Source organism: Helianthus annuus, chromosome 2 (assembly GCF_002127325.2).
Source record: "Helianthus annuus cultivar XRQ/B chromosome 2, HanXRQr2.0-SUNRISE, whole genome shotgun sequence".
Taxonomy (NCBI): domain Eukaryota; kingdom Viridiplantae; phylum Streptophyta; class Magnoliopsida; order Asterales; family Asteraceae; genus Helianthus; species Helianthus annuus.
In genome coordinates, this window is record NC_035434.2 from 169,850,471 (window position 1) to 169,869,964 (window position 19,494).

At 37.6% G+C, this 19,494-nt stretch overlaps 3 protein-coding genes across 4 annotated transcripts; all 3 read right to left on the minus strand.

The window, feature by feature from the left end:
- Window positions 1–1,795: 1,795 nt before the first annotated feature.
- On the minus strand, window positions 1,796–5,404 carry LOC110927158 (octanoyltransferase LIP2, mitochondrial). Of its 2 annotated transcripts, none has more exons than XM_022170772.2 (2): window positions 5,226–5,404; window positions 1,796–2,647 (listed from the first exon to the last, which is right to left on the minus strand). In XM_022170772.2, exon 2 carries the CDS (start codon window positions 2,642–2,644, stop codon window positions 1,940–1,942), a length of 705 nt encoding a protein of 234 aa, XP_022026464.1. In that variant the 5' UTR covers window positions 2,645–2,647; window positions 5,226–5,404; the 3' UTR covers window positions 1,796–1,939. The 2 variants fall into 2 exon arrangements, with proteins under 2 accessions (XP_022026464.1, XP_035841566.1); XM_035985673.1 differs by having other exon boundaries at window positions 5,131–5,240.
- Window positions 5,405–6,914: 1,510 nt separating this feature from the next.
- LOC110927156 (protein adenylyltransferase SelO) lies at window positions 6,915–15,878 on the minus strand. The gene is made up of 8 exons (XM_022170770.2): window positions 15,577–15,878; window positions 14,061–14,170; window positions 13,302–13,358; window positions 12,491–12,790; window positions 11,762–12,009; window positions 10,322–10,628; window positions 8,923–9,196; window positions 6,915–7,364 (listed from the first exon to the last, which is right to left on the minus strand). Exons 1-8 carry the CDS (start codon window positions 15,829–15,831, stop codon window positions 7,110–7,112), a joined length of 1,806 nt encoding a protein of 601 aa, XP_022026462.1. The 5' UTR covers window positions 15,832–15,878; the 3' UTR covers window positions 6,915–7,109.
- Window positions 15,879–16,496: 618 nt separating this feature from the next.
- On the minus strand, window positions 16,497–17,183 carry LOC110927157. Its single transcript, XM_022170771.2, has 2 exons — window positions 16,736–17,183; window positions 16,497–16,655 (listed from the first exon to the last, which is right to left on the minus strand). Exons 1-2 carry the CDS (start codon window positions 17,158–17,160, stop codon window positions 16,529–16,531), a joined length of 552 nt encoding a protein of 183 aa, XP_022026463.1. The 5' UTR covers window positions 17,161–17,183; the 3' UTR covers window positions 16,497–16,528.
- Between the last annotated feature and the right edge of the window lie 2,311 nt (window positions 17,184–19,494).

The following is a 19,494-nucleotide window of genomic DNA, read 5'->3' on the forward strand; positions in this document are numbered from 1 at the left end:
ATAGAACAAAGCTCACGTGTCTAATGAGCTTTGGTACAATGTATGACGGGTTGTCAATGTCACCGTGTACTATACAATATTTAATATGAAACACTCCATGTTGGACAAGTATGTACACCACCATGTTTGGTGCATGTACAATATAAACAACATATAGTCATATATTATGGCAATATGTACCAAATTGTCTCCCCCACTGTCATTTTCGTTGTCATTGTCATTGTCATCGTCATTGTTGCCTTTGCCCTGACCATATGTGTGTCGACTCCAAAACCGTCCCCTGTGACGCGCCAAGGCCACCTACACATCTTCACTGCCCCCAGGGCCGCCTTTAGGGGGAGTGTTATAATGCAAACGCTTTGGGCCTCCACTTCCCTAGGGCTCTAAAAAAACATATTATAAGTAGGTGATTTTGGCTTTGAGATTGTTGACATTGAGGATTATGATCTATAATTATGCATACATAGAGATGATACATGAATAACACTATCTAAAGCAAAAACAAAAAAGATTACGAAAAAGACCCCAATTTTATAATGCGCTTTGAGCCTGTAATATTTTAAGTCGGCCCTGACCTCCACAACCATCTCAACCGGCCAATAGCCACCATAAAAAGGAATGCAGTGAGTGAGTATGAATCCACCTTTATTCCTTTTGTTCCCTGAAACAACTCATTTCAAGTCGAGCCCATTTAAGGTTTAAACACGAACCATATTGATACTTTTCTAAAACGACTCATTTTGACACAATAATCGAATCAACCATGTTCTTCAATGTTCTTTTAGGATTTTCATAAAATTGAGGGGTTGGGTTAACTTGAAATATGTTTTATCCAAATATTTCTTTTTATATTTAGTTTTTATATATTATTAAATTATTATTTTCAATACAATTACAATAAATTCATTTGTATAGGTGGTGGTATACCATCAAAAGTACTTAATGCACCATCAAGTACTTGTGTACTTGAAAGTACTTACAAATCACTTCTCATTTATCATTTATATTCTAAATGAAGCACATGTAAGAATAAAGGGTATGGAGAGGATGGGTTTGGAGGGGATGAGCCGCCACGTAGGCGCCACGTACGAGTGGCTTAGAGGGGATGGACCTAGGGGGTGGGGGATGAACCTCTTTATGTATATATATGTATGTATGTATAGGCATATGTGAGAGGCAAGAGGAGAAGGAGGTCCGGCTACCCCGGCTGTGGGTGGCCGGTTGTGCCGAGCCGAGCCCCAGGGGGGCGGTGTGGGGGACCGACGCCGGTCCTAGCCGGGCCTCAGCCGGCCCCCATACCTTCTAGTCTAACACATCAACTTACATATGAAAGTACTAATGCTAGGAATATTGGATTTTAATAATTTCAACTATTCGTTGTTGGTCGCCAACAGTCCCAACTTCAGAATAACCACTAGCAGTCCCAACTATTGACATATTGGCCACCAATGGACCATGCCTAACAAAACCCTAACGTTGTTAGTCTCTGGTCGCCGGAAACCGTTTTTGTCCAGAAAAAGGTTTCTGAGGGTCCAATTACAAAGAGTTTAGGACGAAAATGTTAAGTTTTCCGGCCAAAAAGTTGAGTTTTCAGGCGAAAAAGAAGTTTTCCGACGAAAACGGAGTTTTCCGGCTACTTTAATAATTGGGGCTTTTACTAGAAAAAGGTTCTCAAAGGTCCATAATAAGGTTACAAAGATGTTCGGGACAAAAATGTTGAGTTTTCCGGCCAAAAATGAGTTTGACGGCCAACGGCGAATAGTTGAGATTATTAAAATCCAATATTCCTCGTAAATAATACCTGCAAATATGTATTTTTCATTTTTTTTCAAGAAATTACATATTGTATAAAAAGAATGAGAAAAACACATTTAAAAGTACAAACATGTCATTTTGTCATGCATCAAATGAATAACCAAACATTGGTCAACTTTAATAGTCAACCATCAATTTCAAGATCATTTTTATCCTTCCAAATGATATCATTGTAACCAAATAACCTTGCAAAACAAGTAACCAACTGATCCTGAACAACTTCTTCATCAGGAAGCACCATATCCGTCTGTCGTGTCTCTCGCCTCAACGACGTAACATCCTTGTCCGCAATCCCACACGGCACGATATGTTTAAAAAAAGTCAAATCCGGGTCAATGTTATACGCCAAACCGTGGGACGTAATCCCAGACGAAATCCGAACCCCGATAGCACCAATCTTCCTATCCCCGACCCACACACCCGTCTCACATTTCCTTTGACCATGAGCTTTGACTCCGTATAAAGACGATAAGTCAATCATAGTTGACTCGAGATTTTCAACGTATTTTCTAGCACCAAGCCCGATATCTCGTAAGGAAATTATAGGGTATAAAACGGCTTGATGTGGGCCGTGAAATGTGATGTCACCGCCCCTTTGCGTGTAGTGAAGTTCGGCACCCATGGTTTTAAGTTCGGATTCGGGAACTAGTAGATTGTAATCGGTTCGACGTTTTCCGAGTGTGTATGTAGGTGGGTGTTGTAAGGACAAAAGGGTGTCGGAAATTTTGTTGATTTTTCGATCGGAAGCGAGTTTTTCTTGCAGTTTAAGGGCTTTTAAGTAATTGACTGTACCCAATCTCCATACCTCAAGTTTACGTGGAATTCTCATTCCCTGCAAAAAAAAATAAATAAATAATAATAATAATAATAATAATAATAATAATAATAATAATATTACATCACCATCTGATATTGTAGCTAGGGGTGTAAACAAGCCCAGAGGCTTGAGAGCTACTCGTTATCGGCTCGGTTAAAAGCTCGAAAGAGCCGAGCTTTAACGAGCCCGAGCCCGAGCCCGAGCTCGAGCCTGAAATAGAGCTCGTTTAGTTATCGAGCCCGAGCTCGAGCCTGAAATACAAAGCTCGTTTAGGCTCGCGAGCCTAAACGAGCCCAAACAAAAATTTATTATTTTATATATAATATAATAATAATGATGATAACATTGGCGAGCTGAGCTTTGGCTCGTTTAAGCGATACTGAAGCGAGCTCGAGCTTTGGGTTTTACTCGCGAGCCGAGCTCGAACTCAAATAAGTAGGCTCGAACCGAGCCGAGCTCGAGCTTCAAAAAAAATATGACGAGCCGAGCTCGGGCTCGGCCCGGCTCATTTACACCCCTAATTGTAGCATTGTGAATATTTATTTGTTGAAAATTAGTTTCATGAAAGTACAAACACTTACACATAACTGCACTAACATGAGTGGTAAAATCAAGCAAACTGTGGAATGTAAAGATGCTATTTGTGATTTTAACTTGGTAAACCTTAAAAAACGAACTCGATCCTAACATACCAAAGTATCGTATACAGAGAAGACTATGGAATTCAAGACTATGAAATCTTCAATTATCATGTAAACGAAGAACCCTAAAAGAGGCTAAAGGGTTTGTAAATTCAACGAAATATCCCAAAATAAAACCTATTTTATCTGTAATTGGTAAAAGCAGCACACAAGAGTAAGAAGAAACCAATTTTCAGTGAAACTGAAACAAAAGGGGATCAATTCAAAATGAAGCAAAAACCCCAATTTTCTAACCGGATGAGCAAGAGTGAGGGACGGTACCAATTGTACCGTGAAAGCATAGTTATTAATAACGGTAAATGGTGACAAGCTACCTATACGCTACGTAGCGGTAGCGCTGAGATAGCGAGCGCTATTTGATGTTTAGCGATAACGTATTAGAAATAAAATAAAAATTGGGTTTTATTCACGAATTTAAGGTTTTTTAATGCAGTTAGTGAAGATTAGAGCTGTTTGGTCGATTAAAATGCCAAAAAAAAAAATCGGTTTTTACGATTTTTTTAAGGGAAAAAAAACCCTGATCGTCGCTATTGAGCGCTAAACATCAGATAGTGATGATCCAGCGCTACGCTATTCGCTCTAGCGCTCGCTTTTAACAACCATGCGTGAAAGTGTGAAACGCTCGAATAAGATAACACTGTGGTCAGCCGTCGGGAATTACAGGTTTAAACCTTTTGACGCAAAAGAAGTTTTTGTAAGGATTTAACACCAGCATTATTATGTTTCTGGCAAAATGGGCGTGGGTAACGGGTTCGGGTCAGAATAGGCTATTTTGAAAAAAAGAGTCATTTTGGTTCGGGTCAAGACGAGTTGTGACCAAAATGGGTACAGGCCAATATTGTCCATTTTAGAAAAGAATAAAAGCAAAAAAAAAAAAAAAAAAAAAAAAAACAAACAAACAAACATCCTAATGAATCGCCAGGGTTTTGTCATGTCCAAGAATCGATATCAAAACAAACGAAACCAGAGATTTCGGCTAACACCCAAACTTTATTAGATCAAGAAAACCAACTCAAAAGGTTGATTACAATCCTTAATCCTTGAACTCGAATATTTATACTCTAACCTAACCTAAACACGTTAGAATACAATTAGGATTGCCGAATTTCAGATTACAACCGACACGTTATAGTCCAACTATGACACTCAAGTACTCAACCAATTTTGACCCACCTGTCAAAATCGGCTCTTCCACATTCACCTACTCGTGAATGCGGTCCGATAATTGCCAACATTTTGTTTATCAAGATTTTTAATAGGTGTTTTAATTCCCAAATACAAAATGTTCATTCAATAGTAATCCCAGTTTCAAAAAAATAAAAAAAAAAAAAAAAAAAAAACCAGAATACCCCAATTGGAGTTCAAAGAATTAAATATCACAAATTTAATTACAGACCTAGCCTCTTAAAACACTCGATGCTTCGCAGTTGCTTGCTCATTTTTAACTACTAATACAAAAAAAAAAAAATATATTTAGGGTTCTAAATGCTAATCTTCAATTGTGATTTTTAGTGTTAAACATATTTAAGCACATTTAAGCTGCTATAAACCCAAATGCAGGGTTTTTTTCTGGCCAAAAAATAGCCTAACTAATTACAACATTTTTAAAAAATAACATGTTTTGGATCAGAAATCATTGTGAATCTTCAGAACCAATTAGTTTCCTAACTTCCAATCAGGCCAGCACTAGGGTTACAAAAACCTTAAACCTAACAACATTATTGAACACATACTACCCACAGCCCACATGTTTGGAATCACAAGGAAATAACCAACATTAATAGAATTGAAACTCACTTTGACATTTTATCAAACAGGTTGTGTGCAACCACTTTTGAATCTAAAAAGAAACGAAGAGATTTGAAATTTAAGATCTTTAGACAGCATGGTACCTGGAGAATGAATCTGAAGTAATGAAATCACAAAGATTTTATGGAATCTTGTGAGCTTAATGTGTCGATTGCATCCAATGAGGCGATAAGTTTGGTCCAATGAAAAGGGGGTTTTATTTCTTTTACCAAATTTGCTGAAAGAAATGAGGGATAAGAAAGAAAGGATGACTTTCTTGAGGGAGATTTGTAAATGAACTTAACTTTTAGCTATCGACGGAAAGTTCGTTTGTTTAATAAATGAATGAATACGAATAAGAAATTTGTTCGTTTAGTTAAACGAACAAACATGAACAGAGGTCGCGTTCGTTCATTTATGTCAGTGAATATTCGGTAACTATGTTCGGTACCTTAATAAATTAGGTTATGTTCGTTTGTTTTTTGAGACACTATTTTATCTTAATAAAGTTTATCAAGATTATCTACGTGATGTCTGTGATGAAAGATGTTTGTTTTTGTTCATGAACGTTTGTTTGTGTTTGTTTGTATTCATTCATTTGCGTTCATGAACATTAGTTTATATTTGTGTGCGTTCGTTTGTACCCATTTGTGTACATGAACCTTTGTTTGTGTTCGTTTCTGTTTATGAATGCTTGTTTTTGTTCGTTTATTTTTATTTGTGTTCATGAATGTTCGTTTGTGTTCGGTACCTAAAATTAACGAACGGACATAAAAACACTCATTTCTTTAATGAACAAACACAAACAAAAATCACGTTCGGTAAGTGTTTACGAACGGTTCGTGAACACATTATTTCCTTAACAAACGACCACGAACAAGATCTTTTCGTGTCCGTTCGGTTCGTTTTGCAACCCTAGGGAAGTCATCGGTTAGAGTCTAGTTCGTGACAAAATGTCATGCGTGAGCCATAGGATTTATCGCAATAGGCTTTTGGGCGGTGGGTTTCCCCTGGAACTGGTGATGGGCCAGATCATTAGCGTTGTCTGCGATTGCAAGCGTTGGTAGCCTTCTGCCTATGGGTATACCCGGTGGTGGAGCTTTGTTGGACATTTAAAAAATGATGGAAGAAGAAATGGGAAAAGTTGTATTGTACCCGTTAACACTAATTGCTTCTCACTTGCAAATACCAAGTCAAAAGAGATGTTCATATAACTCGGGACTTTTGGTCGAAGAAGATTGGCTTCAAATTGGCTCGTGAGTCGGCTAAGCTCGTATACAAACTAAGTTGGCTTGGCTAGACTCTTTTACAAACCAAGCAAAGCACAAACTAGCTCCGACTCTAGTTGGATCCCGATCAACGACGTTTGTTTTCAACATTGCGTACTTTCTTTTTCATTTGTGGTTGATAATTAGTTAATTACACATTTAAAAAAAAAAGGTTGATTTTGAGTTACTTATGTGTATTAGTTAATTGTGATGTTTAACAATAAATTAATAAAATATGGTTTAATAATACTATACAAAATAAAATATGGTTTAATAATACTATATAAATAAATAAATAAGATAAGAGCTTTACACTAATATTGATTAGACTCTATAAAACTTATTACTAAAATACATATAATAAATAATAATAATAATAATAACAATAATAATAATAATAATATAATATAATATAAGAAAAGAAGTTGACTACTAGTTACAATAGATAAAATTATACATAAATAAAACTACATATATATAAAACAATTATAATTTATAAATGCAGTAAATAATAAGTAAAGATTCTTTAAACAAACCAAGCTAAAACCTTCTTTTCTTAGTTAAACAAGTCGAAACTGAGCTTAATTAAACCCTGACCCGGATTGTCTAATAACTCATTGTGTAATGCGATCGAAACAACAAACACAGATATACAAGTGTAACATGTAAACATTATATATACACATACATACGCTTTCCAAAATCGAGCATGCAGAAACCTTACGACGAGCAAGATAGCATGCACACGCCTGGACGGTTAGCCCATGCAGGTGGCAACTGCGCGTATTTTTCCATACCAGGTTGCTCGTCGTATGGGCTTTCAATTACTTTAAGCAACCGTCTCACTTCTTCAAAGTCACCTTGTTCAGCCATGTCTATAGCACTCTGACATAAATAGTTCCGAAGAATGAACTTCGGGTTCACAGAGTTCATTGAAGCTTTTCTTTCCTCATCCGAAACACCACTACGAGATAACTGTTTGATATCACACCAATAAGAATATAAGAAATTATCGTCAACGATAAAAAAAAAAAAAAAAAAAAAAAAAAAAAAAAAAACCCAGCAATCACATAAAATAAGATTGCATCAACATGACCTTTGAAATACAGGTCCAAACGGTTCAAGTCAGGTCAAGCCAGCCCGTTAACACGTTTGCATTAAATAAGATTTTAAAAAGAGTAAATTAAGATTTTGGCCCCTGTGGTTATATCACTTTTACCCTTTTAGCGCAAAAAGGAATCTTTTAACATCTGAGCCCCCAACGTCTTTTTTTCTAACCCTTTTGGCCCCTAAAAGTAAATAGATGGGGTTAGTGTTAGGGGCCAAAAGGGTTAGAAAAAAAGACGTTGGGGGCTCAGATGTTAAAAGATTCCTTTTTGGGCTAAAAGGGTAAAAGTGATATAACCACAGGGGCCAAAATCGTAATTTACTCTTTTAAAAATAACATAAAGGTTCAAGTAACCAACTATGTTTTCACCTAACGAAACGCATAAACTTTCTAAATATTTTGTATCAACATGATCTTCAGCATATATAGCACATAAAATCTCAAGATTTTCAAAATTATTGCCACGTCATCATTTTGTCCCGTAACCTATACAAAATGCCCTAAATCGATTTTTTTTTAGAAGAGTAAAGTACACAGATGGTCCGTGTGATTTACAAAACTTTTGGATTTGGTCCTTAGCTTTTCAAAAGTACACGGATGGTCCCTATGGTTTGCATTTTGTAACGCATTTAGTCCCCAACCAACAAATCTAACGGTTCAGCAGGTCCAAGTTAGGGACTAAATGCGTTACAAAGTGCAAACCACAAGGACCATCCATGTACTTTTGAAAAAGATGGGAACTAAATGTGTTACAAAGTGCAAACTACAGGGACCATTCGTGTACTTTTGAAAAGCTAGGGACCAAATCCAAAATTTTTATGAACCACAGGGACCATCTGTGTACTTTACTCTTTTTACTAGTTTTGAGGGCTCCTATGGGTGTTACTTACACGAATAAATTAGACTAAACTTGGTCATCTTTTTTATAAATAACCCCAAATAATTAGCCAACTTTTTTATAATAAAGTGATTTAGAAGGTTTTAAGATTAACGCTTGGTATCTTTCGATCCTTCCGACTTGTTTCCATTTCATTTTAAGCTTAAAATTTTACACGTTTGACCTATTAAAAACAAAAACACAACCCAAATCGACCCGATTTTAGGCAAAACCGAGTCGAAATTGCCACCTCTACAAATCATAAAAAAAATTTATGTTTATTCAAATACGTTCAGTTAAATTTTTTTATGTTCGTTTATGTTCGCGAACTGTTCGTTTAGGCTTTAAACGAACGAACATAAACGAAGACGAACATGCCCGATTTCTTAATGAACGAACACAAACAAAAAAATGTGTTCGATTGTATGTTCGTGTTCGGTTAAAGTTAAATGAACGAACACGAACATGCCTATGTTCGTGTTCGTTCGGTTCGTTTACAGGCCTAATAAAAATGCATGATCTTAGCGGGTGTTTAGCAGTCGAATTACCTCCTCGATGTAAATTCGGACCCAGCTTATCCACGCCTCCTTACGTTCTTGACCGATATCTAGTAAAGCGGCCTTGAGTGGGCCCAACAGTTCTTCATCTGAGGTTGTTGAATCAGCTTTGATGTCGGATAGTAATCTAAAGAAGTTTGTGTAGTCAACTTTGTCAACCGCCATATTGTTAAGCAGTTTACTAATAAGTTGTTTATTGTACTTTGGTAGCCCGACTTTTTTGCTCATTATAGTTTGGTAGTCATCCATAAATTTTGTACCATATCTGCAATGTATATAAAAAAATAAGGTTTTTACACAATCAGAATCTCACATAGATAGCTAATAAAGCCCCTAAAGATATGCGTAAATTGACTTTTTTGATGTCAAATAGGCTTGTTTTCAAATTTAACTTAAGATTAGTATACATGTACTTTGCCCCCTAGGGGTGTAAGCAAGCCCAGAGGCTCGAGAGCTACTCGTTATCGGCTCGGTTAAAAGCTCGAACAAGCCAAGCTTTAACGAGCCCGAGCTCGAGCCTGAAATAGAGCTCGTTTAGTTATCGAGCCTGAAATACAAAGCTCGTTTAGGCTCGCCTAAACGAGCCCAAACAAAAATTTATTTATTTTATATATAATATAATAATAATGATAACATTGGCGAGCCGAGCTTTGGCTCGTTTAAGCGATACTGAAGCGAGCTCGAGCCGAGCTCGAGCTTTGAGTTTACTCGCAAGCCGAGCTCGAACTCAAATAAGTAGGCTCGAACCGAGCCGAGCTCGAGCTTCAAAAAAACATGACGAGCCGAGCTCGAGCCCAGGCGAGCTCGGGCTCGGCCAGGCTCATTTACACCCCTATGCCCCCCTCCCAAAAAAAAAGAAAAAAGAAAAGTCTTGTGACATTATGTTAATTGCTAGAGTAAAATGTCATTTTGGTCCCTGAGGTTTGGCCAGTTTTGTGACTTCCATCCAAAAGTTTGTTTTTCCGCATCTGGATCCAAATGGTTTGAAATCTTGTCATTTTCATCTAGCTCGTTAACTACATCCATTTTTCTCTGATAAGGCAAGGGTATTTTCGTCTTTTTTGTTAACTTAAAGGGCAATTCGGTCCTTTTCACTTTATGTACAAGCATTTAGCATAATGTACAAGTATTCAAAAAAGACGAAAATACCCTTAAGTTAAGAAAAAAGACGAAAATACCCCTGCCTTAACGGAGAAAAATGGATGGAGTTAACAAGCCGGATGAAAATGGCAAGATTTCAAACTTTTGGATCCAGATGCGGAAAAACAAACCTTTGGACGAAAGTCGCAAAACTGGCCAAACCTCAGGGAGGAAAACGGCGATTTTACTCTTAACTCTTTATAATAAATACTTTGCTACAGGGTAAGAGAAGGGCAAAAGGGTCAAATACCTTTCAAGTGCATAATTGGCCTCTTTCTCATTAATCAATTTAGCAGAAGAAAGAGTCGATATAAACTGAGCTATATTCCATAAACCAACATCGGGTTGATTCGCAAAGCAATATCGTCTCCCTGGAAGATCAGTGGTATTTGGGGTGTAACTTGGGTCAAACGCATCAAGAAATCCAAACGGCCCATAATCAATCGTGAGGCCCAATACACTCATGTTATCAGTGTTCATCACACCGTGTGTGAAACCGACACCCTGCCAGCTGGCAATCAATGAAGCCGTACGTTCAGCAACTTCCACCACCCAAGCTAGTTCAACCATCAGGTAGAAATATAGCATTAGCATAGGGCTGTAATCGAGCCGAGCCAGGTTGGGCTCGAGCTCGAACTTAAACGAGCCAGCTCAACTCGGCTCTGGCTCGTTTACTTTATCGAGCTGAAAAGTCAAGCTCGATCTCGGCTCGTTAAAAGTTCGAGTCAGCTCAAGCCCAATCGAGCCGGCTCGTTAATTTTTTTATTATCATATATATTCTTTATTTTTTATAAGTATTGGCAACATAAAAAAATAATAAAAAATAACACGACTATGTATTATTTTTGTTTTTTTCTAATATTTTAAAGACAAAAAGGCATATTAAAAATATTATATAAATTATTTTTGTTTTTTACGATATTTTTATATGTTATTTAATTAATTAAACTTATTTGTAAATATTTTAACCCCTTCCCACAGATTTTTAACTTTAATACAGCTAAAACTATATATATATAGAGAGAGAGAGAGAAAAACCCCTATATATATATGAACCTTCCTCTCTCTCTCTCTCTCTCTATATATATATATATATATATAGAGAGAGAGAGAGAGAGAGGAAGGTTAACGTACATTATGACTTAACGTACATCACGTACGACAGGTAATTACGCACGTTCATTTTAAAATTATGCACGTTATAACTCAAAAATCCAAAATCACGCATGTTGAAACCCAATAATCACGCATATTGAAAACATTAATCACGCATGTTATAGAACAAATCACGCATGTTGTCATACGTGAAGTACGTTAAGCCGTAATGTATGATATACTTTTTCTATATATATATAGGGTTAGGTTCATTTGTGAACAACCCCCTTGATAGTGAACTAATCCTAGCCCTTGATTATCAATACACAAGTGTAAATCAATGGCCAGGATTTGTTCACTCAGTTCAACAAAAAACCAGTGCACTCTAGAACCCCACTTATATAAATAATTTGAGCCAGCTCACGAGCCGAGCCAGGCCTAGCTCGAGCTCGGTTTGTTTACAAATCAAGCCGAGCTGAGCCGGCTTGTTTACATTCGAGCCGAGCTTTTTCCGAGCAAGCTTCGAGCCATGAGCCACGAGCTATTTGAACACCTCTAAACACCTGATTAACTGTTTACGTTATTTAATATTCACCTGCGTATTTGTTTGAAGTTAGATCTACTGCGGTATCATTTTCTTGGCCAGTGGAGAAAGATAAACTATCGCTTTTGCTCATATTTTCTATATGAGGAAAGTGATGCCGGATGGTGTAATCGGCTAACACTTTAACGATTTCAAGATCCTCTTTTCCACGTGCAGCGTGTATTTGAAACGAGCCAAAACGTAAAAACGATTGTGCAACTCTGCACACAACTGCACCTGGTTCATCTTTTGGATTTCCACTGCATTTACACACATGAGAAATAAGTCAAAAGGATTCTACTTTTGGTGTCAATCTTAAAAGGGGAATTCTTTTACTACATAAAACTTAAGAGTAAAATGCCATTTTCGCCCCTGAGGTTTGGTCACTTTTGCGACTTTCGTCCAAAGGTTTGTTTTTTTTTTTTTTGCATGCAGATTCATAAGGTTTGAAATCTTGCTATTTCATCTGACTCGTTAATTCCATCCATTTTTAACATCAAGCCAGGGGCATTTACGTCTTTTTAGCTATTTGTTTAGATATAAATAAACAAAACAAATAGCTAAAATGACGGAAATACCCCTGACTTGACGTTAAAATGTGGATGGAGTTAACGAGCCAGATGAAAATGGCAAGATTTCAAACCTTTTGGATCTAGATGCGGAAAAACAAACATTTGGATGAAAATCGCAAAAGTGGCCAAACCTCGCGGACGAAAATGAAATTTTACTCTAGGAACTTACTCATAAAACATGTCACGCATAACATATTTCCCCGTTGTTACAAGGCTAAGTGCGCGAGTTGTTGGAATCCCAAGACTATGAATCGCTTCACTGCAAAGAAACTCACGTATACTACTACGAAGAACCGCTAAACCATCTGCAAACCGGCTATATGGAGTCTTTCCGGCCCCCTTTAGTTGTAGTTCCCACCTTTGGGACTTCGAGTTCATAAGCTCCCCGAGTGTGATGGCCCGCCCGTCACCCAGTTGACCCGCCCACATTCCGAATTGATGACCGCCATAACATTGAGCATAAGGCAATCTGCAAGGAATTAATGTTTTACTTTTTAGTTGCAATGAAATCTCAATATTTTAAAATGAGTAAAATGCCATTTTCGGCCCTGAGGTTTGGCCAATTTTGCGACTTTTGTCCAAAGTTTTGTTTTCTCACATCTGGATCCAAAAGGTTTGAAATCTTGTCATTTTCATCCGACTCGTTAACTCCATTCATTTTTCTACGTCAGGGGTATTTCCGTCTTTTCTGTTAACTTAAAGGGCAATTTGGTTTTCTTCAGGGGTATTTGGTCTTTTTACATAAAGTAAAAAAGACCAAATTGCCCTTTAAGTTAGCAAAAAAGACGGAAATACCCCTGACTTAACGGAGAAAAATGAATGGAGTTAACGAGCCAGATGAAACTGGCAAGATTTCAAACCTTTTGGATCCAGATGCGAAAAACGAACCTTTGGACGAAAGTCGCAAAACTGGACAAACCTCAGGGACAAAATGGCATTTTACTCTTTTAAAATGGTAACAAGTGGTGCATACTGCTTACCCTCCTACTAAAGGCGATGCCCCGGAGAACAGAAGCGGGAAATCGGGTCTTTCAAATCTGTAACACCAAGAAAAGTTTCAAGATTGTAATATAATTATATAATATAATATGAGTAAATTTCTGTTTTCGTCCCTGAGGTTTGTCAATTTTAACTAGTTTAGTCCAAAAATCTAATTTATAACAAATCCAGCCCTGAACTTTGCATTTCTTAACGCTTTTCATCCCTAAGGGTTGCTTTTCATTTTAATTCTTAGGGATGAAAAGCGTTAAGAAATGCAAACCTTAGGGATGGAAAACGTTAAGAAATGCAAACCTTAGGGATGGTTTTGTTATAAATTAGATTTTTGGACTAAACTAGTTAAAACGGACAAACCTCAGGGACGAAAACAGAAATTTACTCATATAATATTATACAGAGTTAATTACTGTTTTCGTCCCTGTGGTTTGTCAAAAACCACTATTTCAGTCCATTAGTTTAAAAATTGCGATTTCAGTCCCTGTGGTTTCACTTTCGGAACCATTTCAGTCCCTTTACTAACAGAATAAATGGATTGAAATGGTTACGAAAGTGAAATCATAGGGACTGAAATGGTTACAAAAGTGAAACCACAAGGACTGAAATCGCAATTTTTAAACTAATGGACTGAAATAGTGATTCTTGACAAACCATAGGGACGAAAACAGTAATTAGCTCTATTATACAAATATCATGGTAGATTCATTATAGATAACTGATTTAGAAAGTGAAAAAGAACTCACTCTTTATGATCTAAATCGAGAATTTCTGCAACAGATTCGGACCATGCTACTAGTTGCGGGTTTTCCACTCGAACGGAAGGGGATACTTTTGAATAACATGCATGATGCACCTAAAATTTGTGAATATTTACAACAGAAACAACTTACTTAGAATAATCCAGAAAGTTCCAATTCATAATGAGCCATCAAAAAGCAATATCTAATTAGGGTGTTCATCGGATTTATTATTCGGGTTTCGGATTATTCGGATTTTTTGTGTATAATATTGTATCTGATAACCGTTCAATATGACAATCCGGTTTGGGGGGTCGGGTTATTAGGGTAGTTTGGGGTTTGTACATATTTGTTAATTTTCAAAACTTTTGGTTTACATACTACACTTTTGGCAACTTGGGTGGTGTTCTTTGGACCCTAATCACGAGTTTAAGTGGTGAAGTTTCGGAGTCCTAAATTTTGTTTTTAGGCAGCCCTACGGTGTGATTGAGAAGTGTTTTTGTATCTCGTTCATAGTTATTAAAAGTCATTGCCTCTTGCGCCTAGGCCCATTTTCCAAGCTAGGCGAGGCAATTGCGCTTTAAGTTAAGGCAATTGCGCTTTAATTCTCCAGGTGATGATTCAAACGCAAATTTCGGCGAGATTCCTAGATTCCAGAGAGTTTCCGGCCAAATCCTGTAAATTCCGGCAATATTCCAGCCAGAATTCTACTTTTATTTTAGGAAATCTACTTTTCTACACTAATAAATAGATGATATTAATGTTATATAATAGCTTTTGTTTATTTTATTTGAAGAATAGTATTACTTTTCAAATACATAATATATGTTCAGTTTTTCTTCATTGTGCGCTCTTTTTTTCTCAGACCCTCGCTTTTTTTGCGCCTAGGCCCCAGGCGAGGCCTATGCGCCTTGAGTGCGCCTAGCGCCTTTAATAACTATGATCTCGTTATACCACTAGTCCGCTACTATCTGTTGTGTTTATATTGTTATGGCTCTCTCGTTATAGGTTGTAAATGTATGTAATTTCCATATTATAACATATATAAAGTCCTAGGCGTTGCCTAACCGGATTTACAACACTCGTGCTGTTTGGAAAGTGCTGAACTTCTGAATGGGTAAGTGTTGAACCGGTAAGAGACCTGAACTATTAAGACAGTATAATGCTTAACCATTCAGAGGCAAATGTATCACTGACTCGGATAAGAGGTCTTAACGACTCAGTATAATGCTTAACCATTCAAGACAGTCTAAACCCTTAGGTGCTGAACCATTAAGAGGTCGTTAAGAGCTGAAACAAACACTCCCTTGATATAATTCAAGACAAGAACAATCGGTGACCCGGCCCTAATAAGAATCGGTTTTCAGGTATTCGGGTAAGCTGACCCGGTTTCACACGTAGCCGATTAACCAGTACCACTTGTGAATAATCTAAAATAGTTAATAACTATAGGGTTTGGGTTAATTGCATTATTAAAAGTTAAAACTTCATCAATGAAGAAACACAATAAGAAATTAATAACCTGACGTTGCATGAAATCTGTGCGAGGATCAGCGGGCAACTCACGAACAAACGAGTGATCCCAATTCAAATCCTCAAGGCTCAACTTTAACGCATCGGTGGTGACGGAATTAACTGATAAACCTGAAGGTGTGTTCATGGAAGCGGTGGTGGTGGTGGTGGAGACCGAGAACGACGTCGTCTTGCGGTGAAATTTGAAGAGTTTATAAAGGGAATATGATGGAAAGAGTTTACTTGTGAAAACTACTGGTGACATCTTCAACGTTTCATTCGTATGATATGACGGTTTGCAGGCATGAAATTTTACGATTTGGGTGGGGGATATGTATTGTATTGTACTAGTTTAAGATGCCGCGAGTTTCGCGGGTGGCTTAACACAAACATATAAGAGTTAAATGCCATTTTATGTTAACGAGAAGGCCAATTTGGTCATTTTGTACGTAATTCTGTTAACTAAAAGGGCAATTCAGCCATATAAAATGACCGAATTGGCCTTCTCGTTAACAGAAAAAACGGATGAAGTTAACCCAGTGGACTAAAATGGCAACTGTGAAACCTTTTTGGACCCACAGGTTAAAAATGAAACCTTTGGACTAAACTGACAAAATGGCACAAACCACAAGGACTAAAATGGCATTTAACTCAACATATAATATAGGGTTTTTTTGCATATTTCCCCTTAAAAAACTTTGAAATTGCATATATACGCAAGCCAAAATTTCAATTGCATATTTCCCCTCTATTAACTAGTAAGATTGCAAATTTACCCATTTTGATTTAATTTATTAAAATTAAATTATAGAAAGACTATTTTACCCTTCATTTTACTAAACTTTTGCTCATCGAGTACGACCTCCCAACGCTTTTCGCCGCGTTTCACTTCAGCTCGATTTTCACTACTTCTACAAACTCCGTACTCGCCCAAATTCTACATATAACATGGAAAAATAAGTTTACTCTTGGGAGTTATGTTCCTCAACTTCATCATCACTACTATAATAACTATGATAGCTTTCATCACTTAATGAATACTCTGATTCATCTTCACTGTGTGGTTCGTCACCCACTTCATCTTGACCCCTGAAAAAGATTTACAATTCTAATGATTTAGTAGATATTGATGCACGCGATATTAAACTCACTTTTAAACAAACTTTTACCTTTGATTAACTGAAGAAGTCTCATGATTACTATTCGTTGTCACATAAACGACAAGTTCTTTTTCCACTTCATACATTCTAATCATAAACTCAAATTTCTCATGAGAATCAAGCTTGATAACAGATTGATCTATGGCATACTTGTCAACGAAATAAATAGAGTAAACGAGATCCCTATTTGGTGGATAATGATTTGTAACCTCTTCAACTAAATCATCAAAGTTGTATGAGTATGTATCAATGTAAATACATTTTTGATAACCAAAACAATACCGTTTCCTAGCCGAGTTCTTAGCTAATCGAAAGTAGCCTCCATATTTTAATTTTATCTTACACTTGGATGTTATTTGAAAAACATTTGGCTCAAGTGTTGGTGATTGAGCCATGTTCTCCCATGTTGGTGCATCTATATTATCATCTTCCATCTTGAATCAATCCAATCTAACAAAAAAATACAAGAACAAAACAAAGCAATAAGAAAAAAATCCAATAAGAACAAAACAGTAAGTAGTTGTGCATTAAAATCACTTATGCCTAACCATTGCTAACAAAACACCTATGCCTAACAAAACAAAGCAATAAGAAAAAAAAAACCAATAAAAACAAAAAATCCAATAAGAACAAAAACAGTAAGTAGCTGTGCATCAAAAAATCCAAGCCTACCCCTTTTAAACAAAGATGCTTGATGAACAAGCCTACCCCTTTTAAACAAAGATGCTTGATGAACAAAGATGCTTGATGAACAAACATACCTGCAAAAGAATCGCTGTTGTGCCGGAATCGCTGTTGTGCCGGAATCGCCGTTGTGCCGGAATCGCTGCTGTATGTCGCCGGAGAGTCGCCGACAGAAGAATCGCCGGCGGAATCCCCTGCTTTGTCGCCCTCTGCTATCGCTGTAGAAGAAGAACCCAAGCGTCGTCCCTAATATCCCGAATGATCTGATATTCTATAATATGATCTTTTAATTTTTTTAATTTTAAGAAGGGTAGATTTGTCATTTTAACATAGAAGGGGAAATATGCAATTTTTAATTGGGCTTGGGTAAATATGCAATTAAGGGTGTTTTTAAGGGGAAATATGCAATTATTCCTAAATAAAAAGTGTATGGGCCAGAAACGTATCATGCACATATTGGGCCTCAATGGGCCTCTAATGTAAGTTGCCACTTGTTTTTCTTAAAAAGATTTTATTGTTGCTATGAATCGTAAAGTTTTATATTCTCTCAATCGGATTTCGGTTCAGATTGATAGGTGGTTTGTGATTCATGGATGAAGGGGGCGTGGTCTCAAATCCTGCAGGGGTCATACGAGTCAACCTCATGTCGTGCGCGAGACCATACCCAAAATAAATCAAAGTGTTGGCTTCCTCGACCTTGCGCCGACTACAAAGATGTGCCCACGGCAGCGCGCGAGGTCTGGACCAAGATAGAACCATTTCTGACACTAAGTTACTTTGATAGTCGGCTGGTATGTGTAAGACGCGCATATCACCAATGCGGACTTTGTCCCGGACAAAATGGATGTCGATTTCGACATGCTTGGTGCGCTAATGCAGACAAGTAAGTAGCAGATACATTATCACAATAAATGATTGTGGCTTTGCGTGTAGGAACATGGAGCTCGAGTAAAAGATTGCGAAGCCAACTCGTTTCAGCAGCAGTGTTTGCAACTCCCCTGTATTCTGCCTCTGCACTGGATCGGGAGACTGTATGTTGACGTTTAGACGACCATGAAACCAGGTTGTCACCCAAAAAGACGCAATAACCCGAGGTAGAGCGTCTTGAATCAGGACACCCCCCCTCCAATCGGCATCTGAATAAGCAGTAAGTATGGTAGATGAGGATGGTCGGATGTGAAGAGTATGATTGGATGTTCCCTTTAGGTAGCGTAAATTCGTTTCATCTAGATCTAGGGTTTCGAACTTTCGATTCGGTTTTAATGCTTTTAAATTCGTTTTTTCGTTAGATTTTGTGTGTTCGGTTACGTAACTGTCATGAATGTTTGAAACTGTTGTTTAAAAGTCGAAAGTTGAATCCATCCGGACGATGTTTATTGTGTAGGAACCGTTCGCGTAATAATAAATAAAATAACAAATTTTATTGCTAGATTACAATACAGAAATAGAGAAAGCTGAAAACTAAATACAATTACAACTGAAATAAATAAAATACAAGAATTGGAGATGAAGAAGATTGGCTGAGGCACGTGTACACACCTTTCCCTTAAAACAAATTCCGAGTCTCCCAGGAGCACTCGTTTTGTTTCCCAGGGTACAACAGCCGAAGCAGCGGTACTGTCGGAATTCGCCTACAACCCGAAGGTTACCTTGAGAACTGCAAGAAAAGAATCAGAAGTAGGAAGAATGTTGTTTGCATAAGCTATTGTCTAGCTGGGTTTCGTAGTGTCCTCTACAGCAAGGTATGGAGCTGTATTTATACAGAACCTGGTTGGAAACAGCCAAAAACGAATTAAATGAGAGGTTTAAATTGCATTAAATGTCTTCAATGCAATTTAATACGTCATTTAATTCTCAGTCAAAGCCTATTAACTCGTCAGTTACGAAGCTGGACTGAAACTGCACTGTCATTCAATGATGGAAGCTTCTGCGCGCGCGTGCGCGCGCAAGTCACTCTGGTGCGCGCGCCCAGGTCTACACGCCATGCGCGGTGCGTCCTCTTAGCTCACTGCCATGCGCGGTGCGTCCTCTTAGCTCAAGTCCATGCGCGCGTGCGCCACGTCACCTCGCGCGGTGCGTCCTCT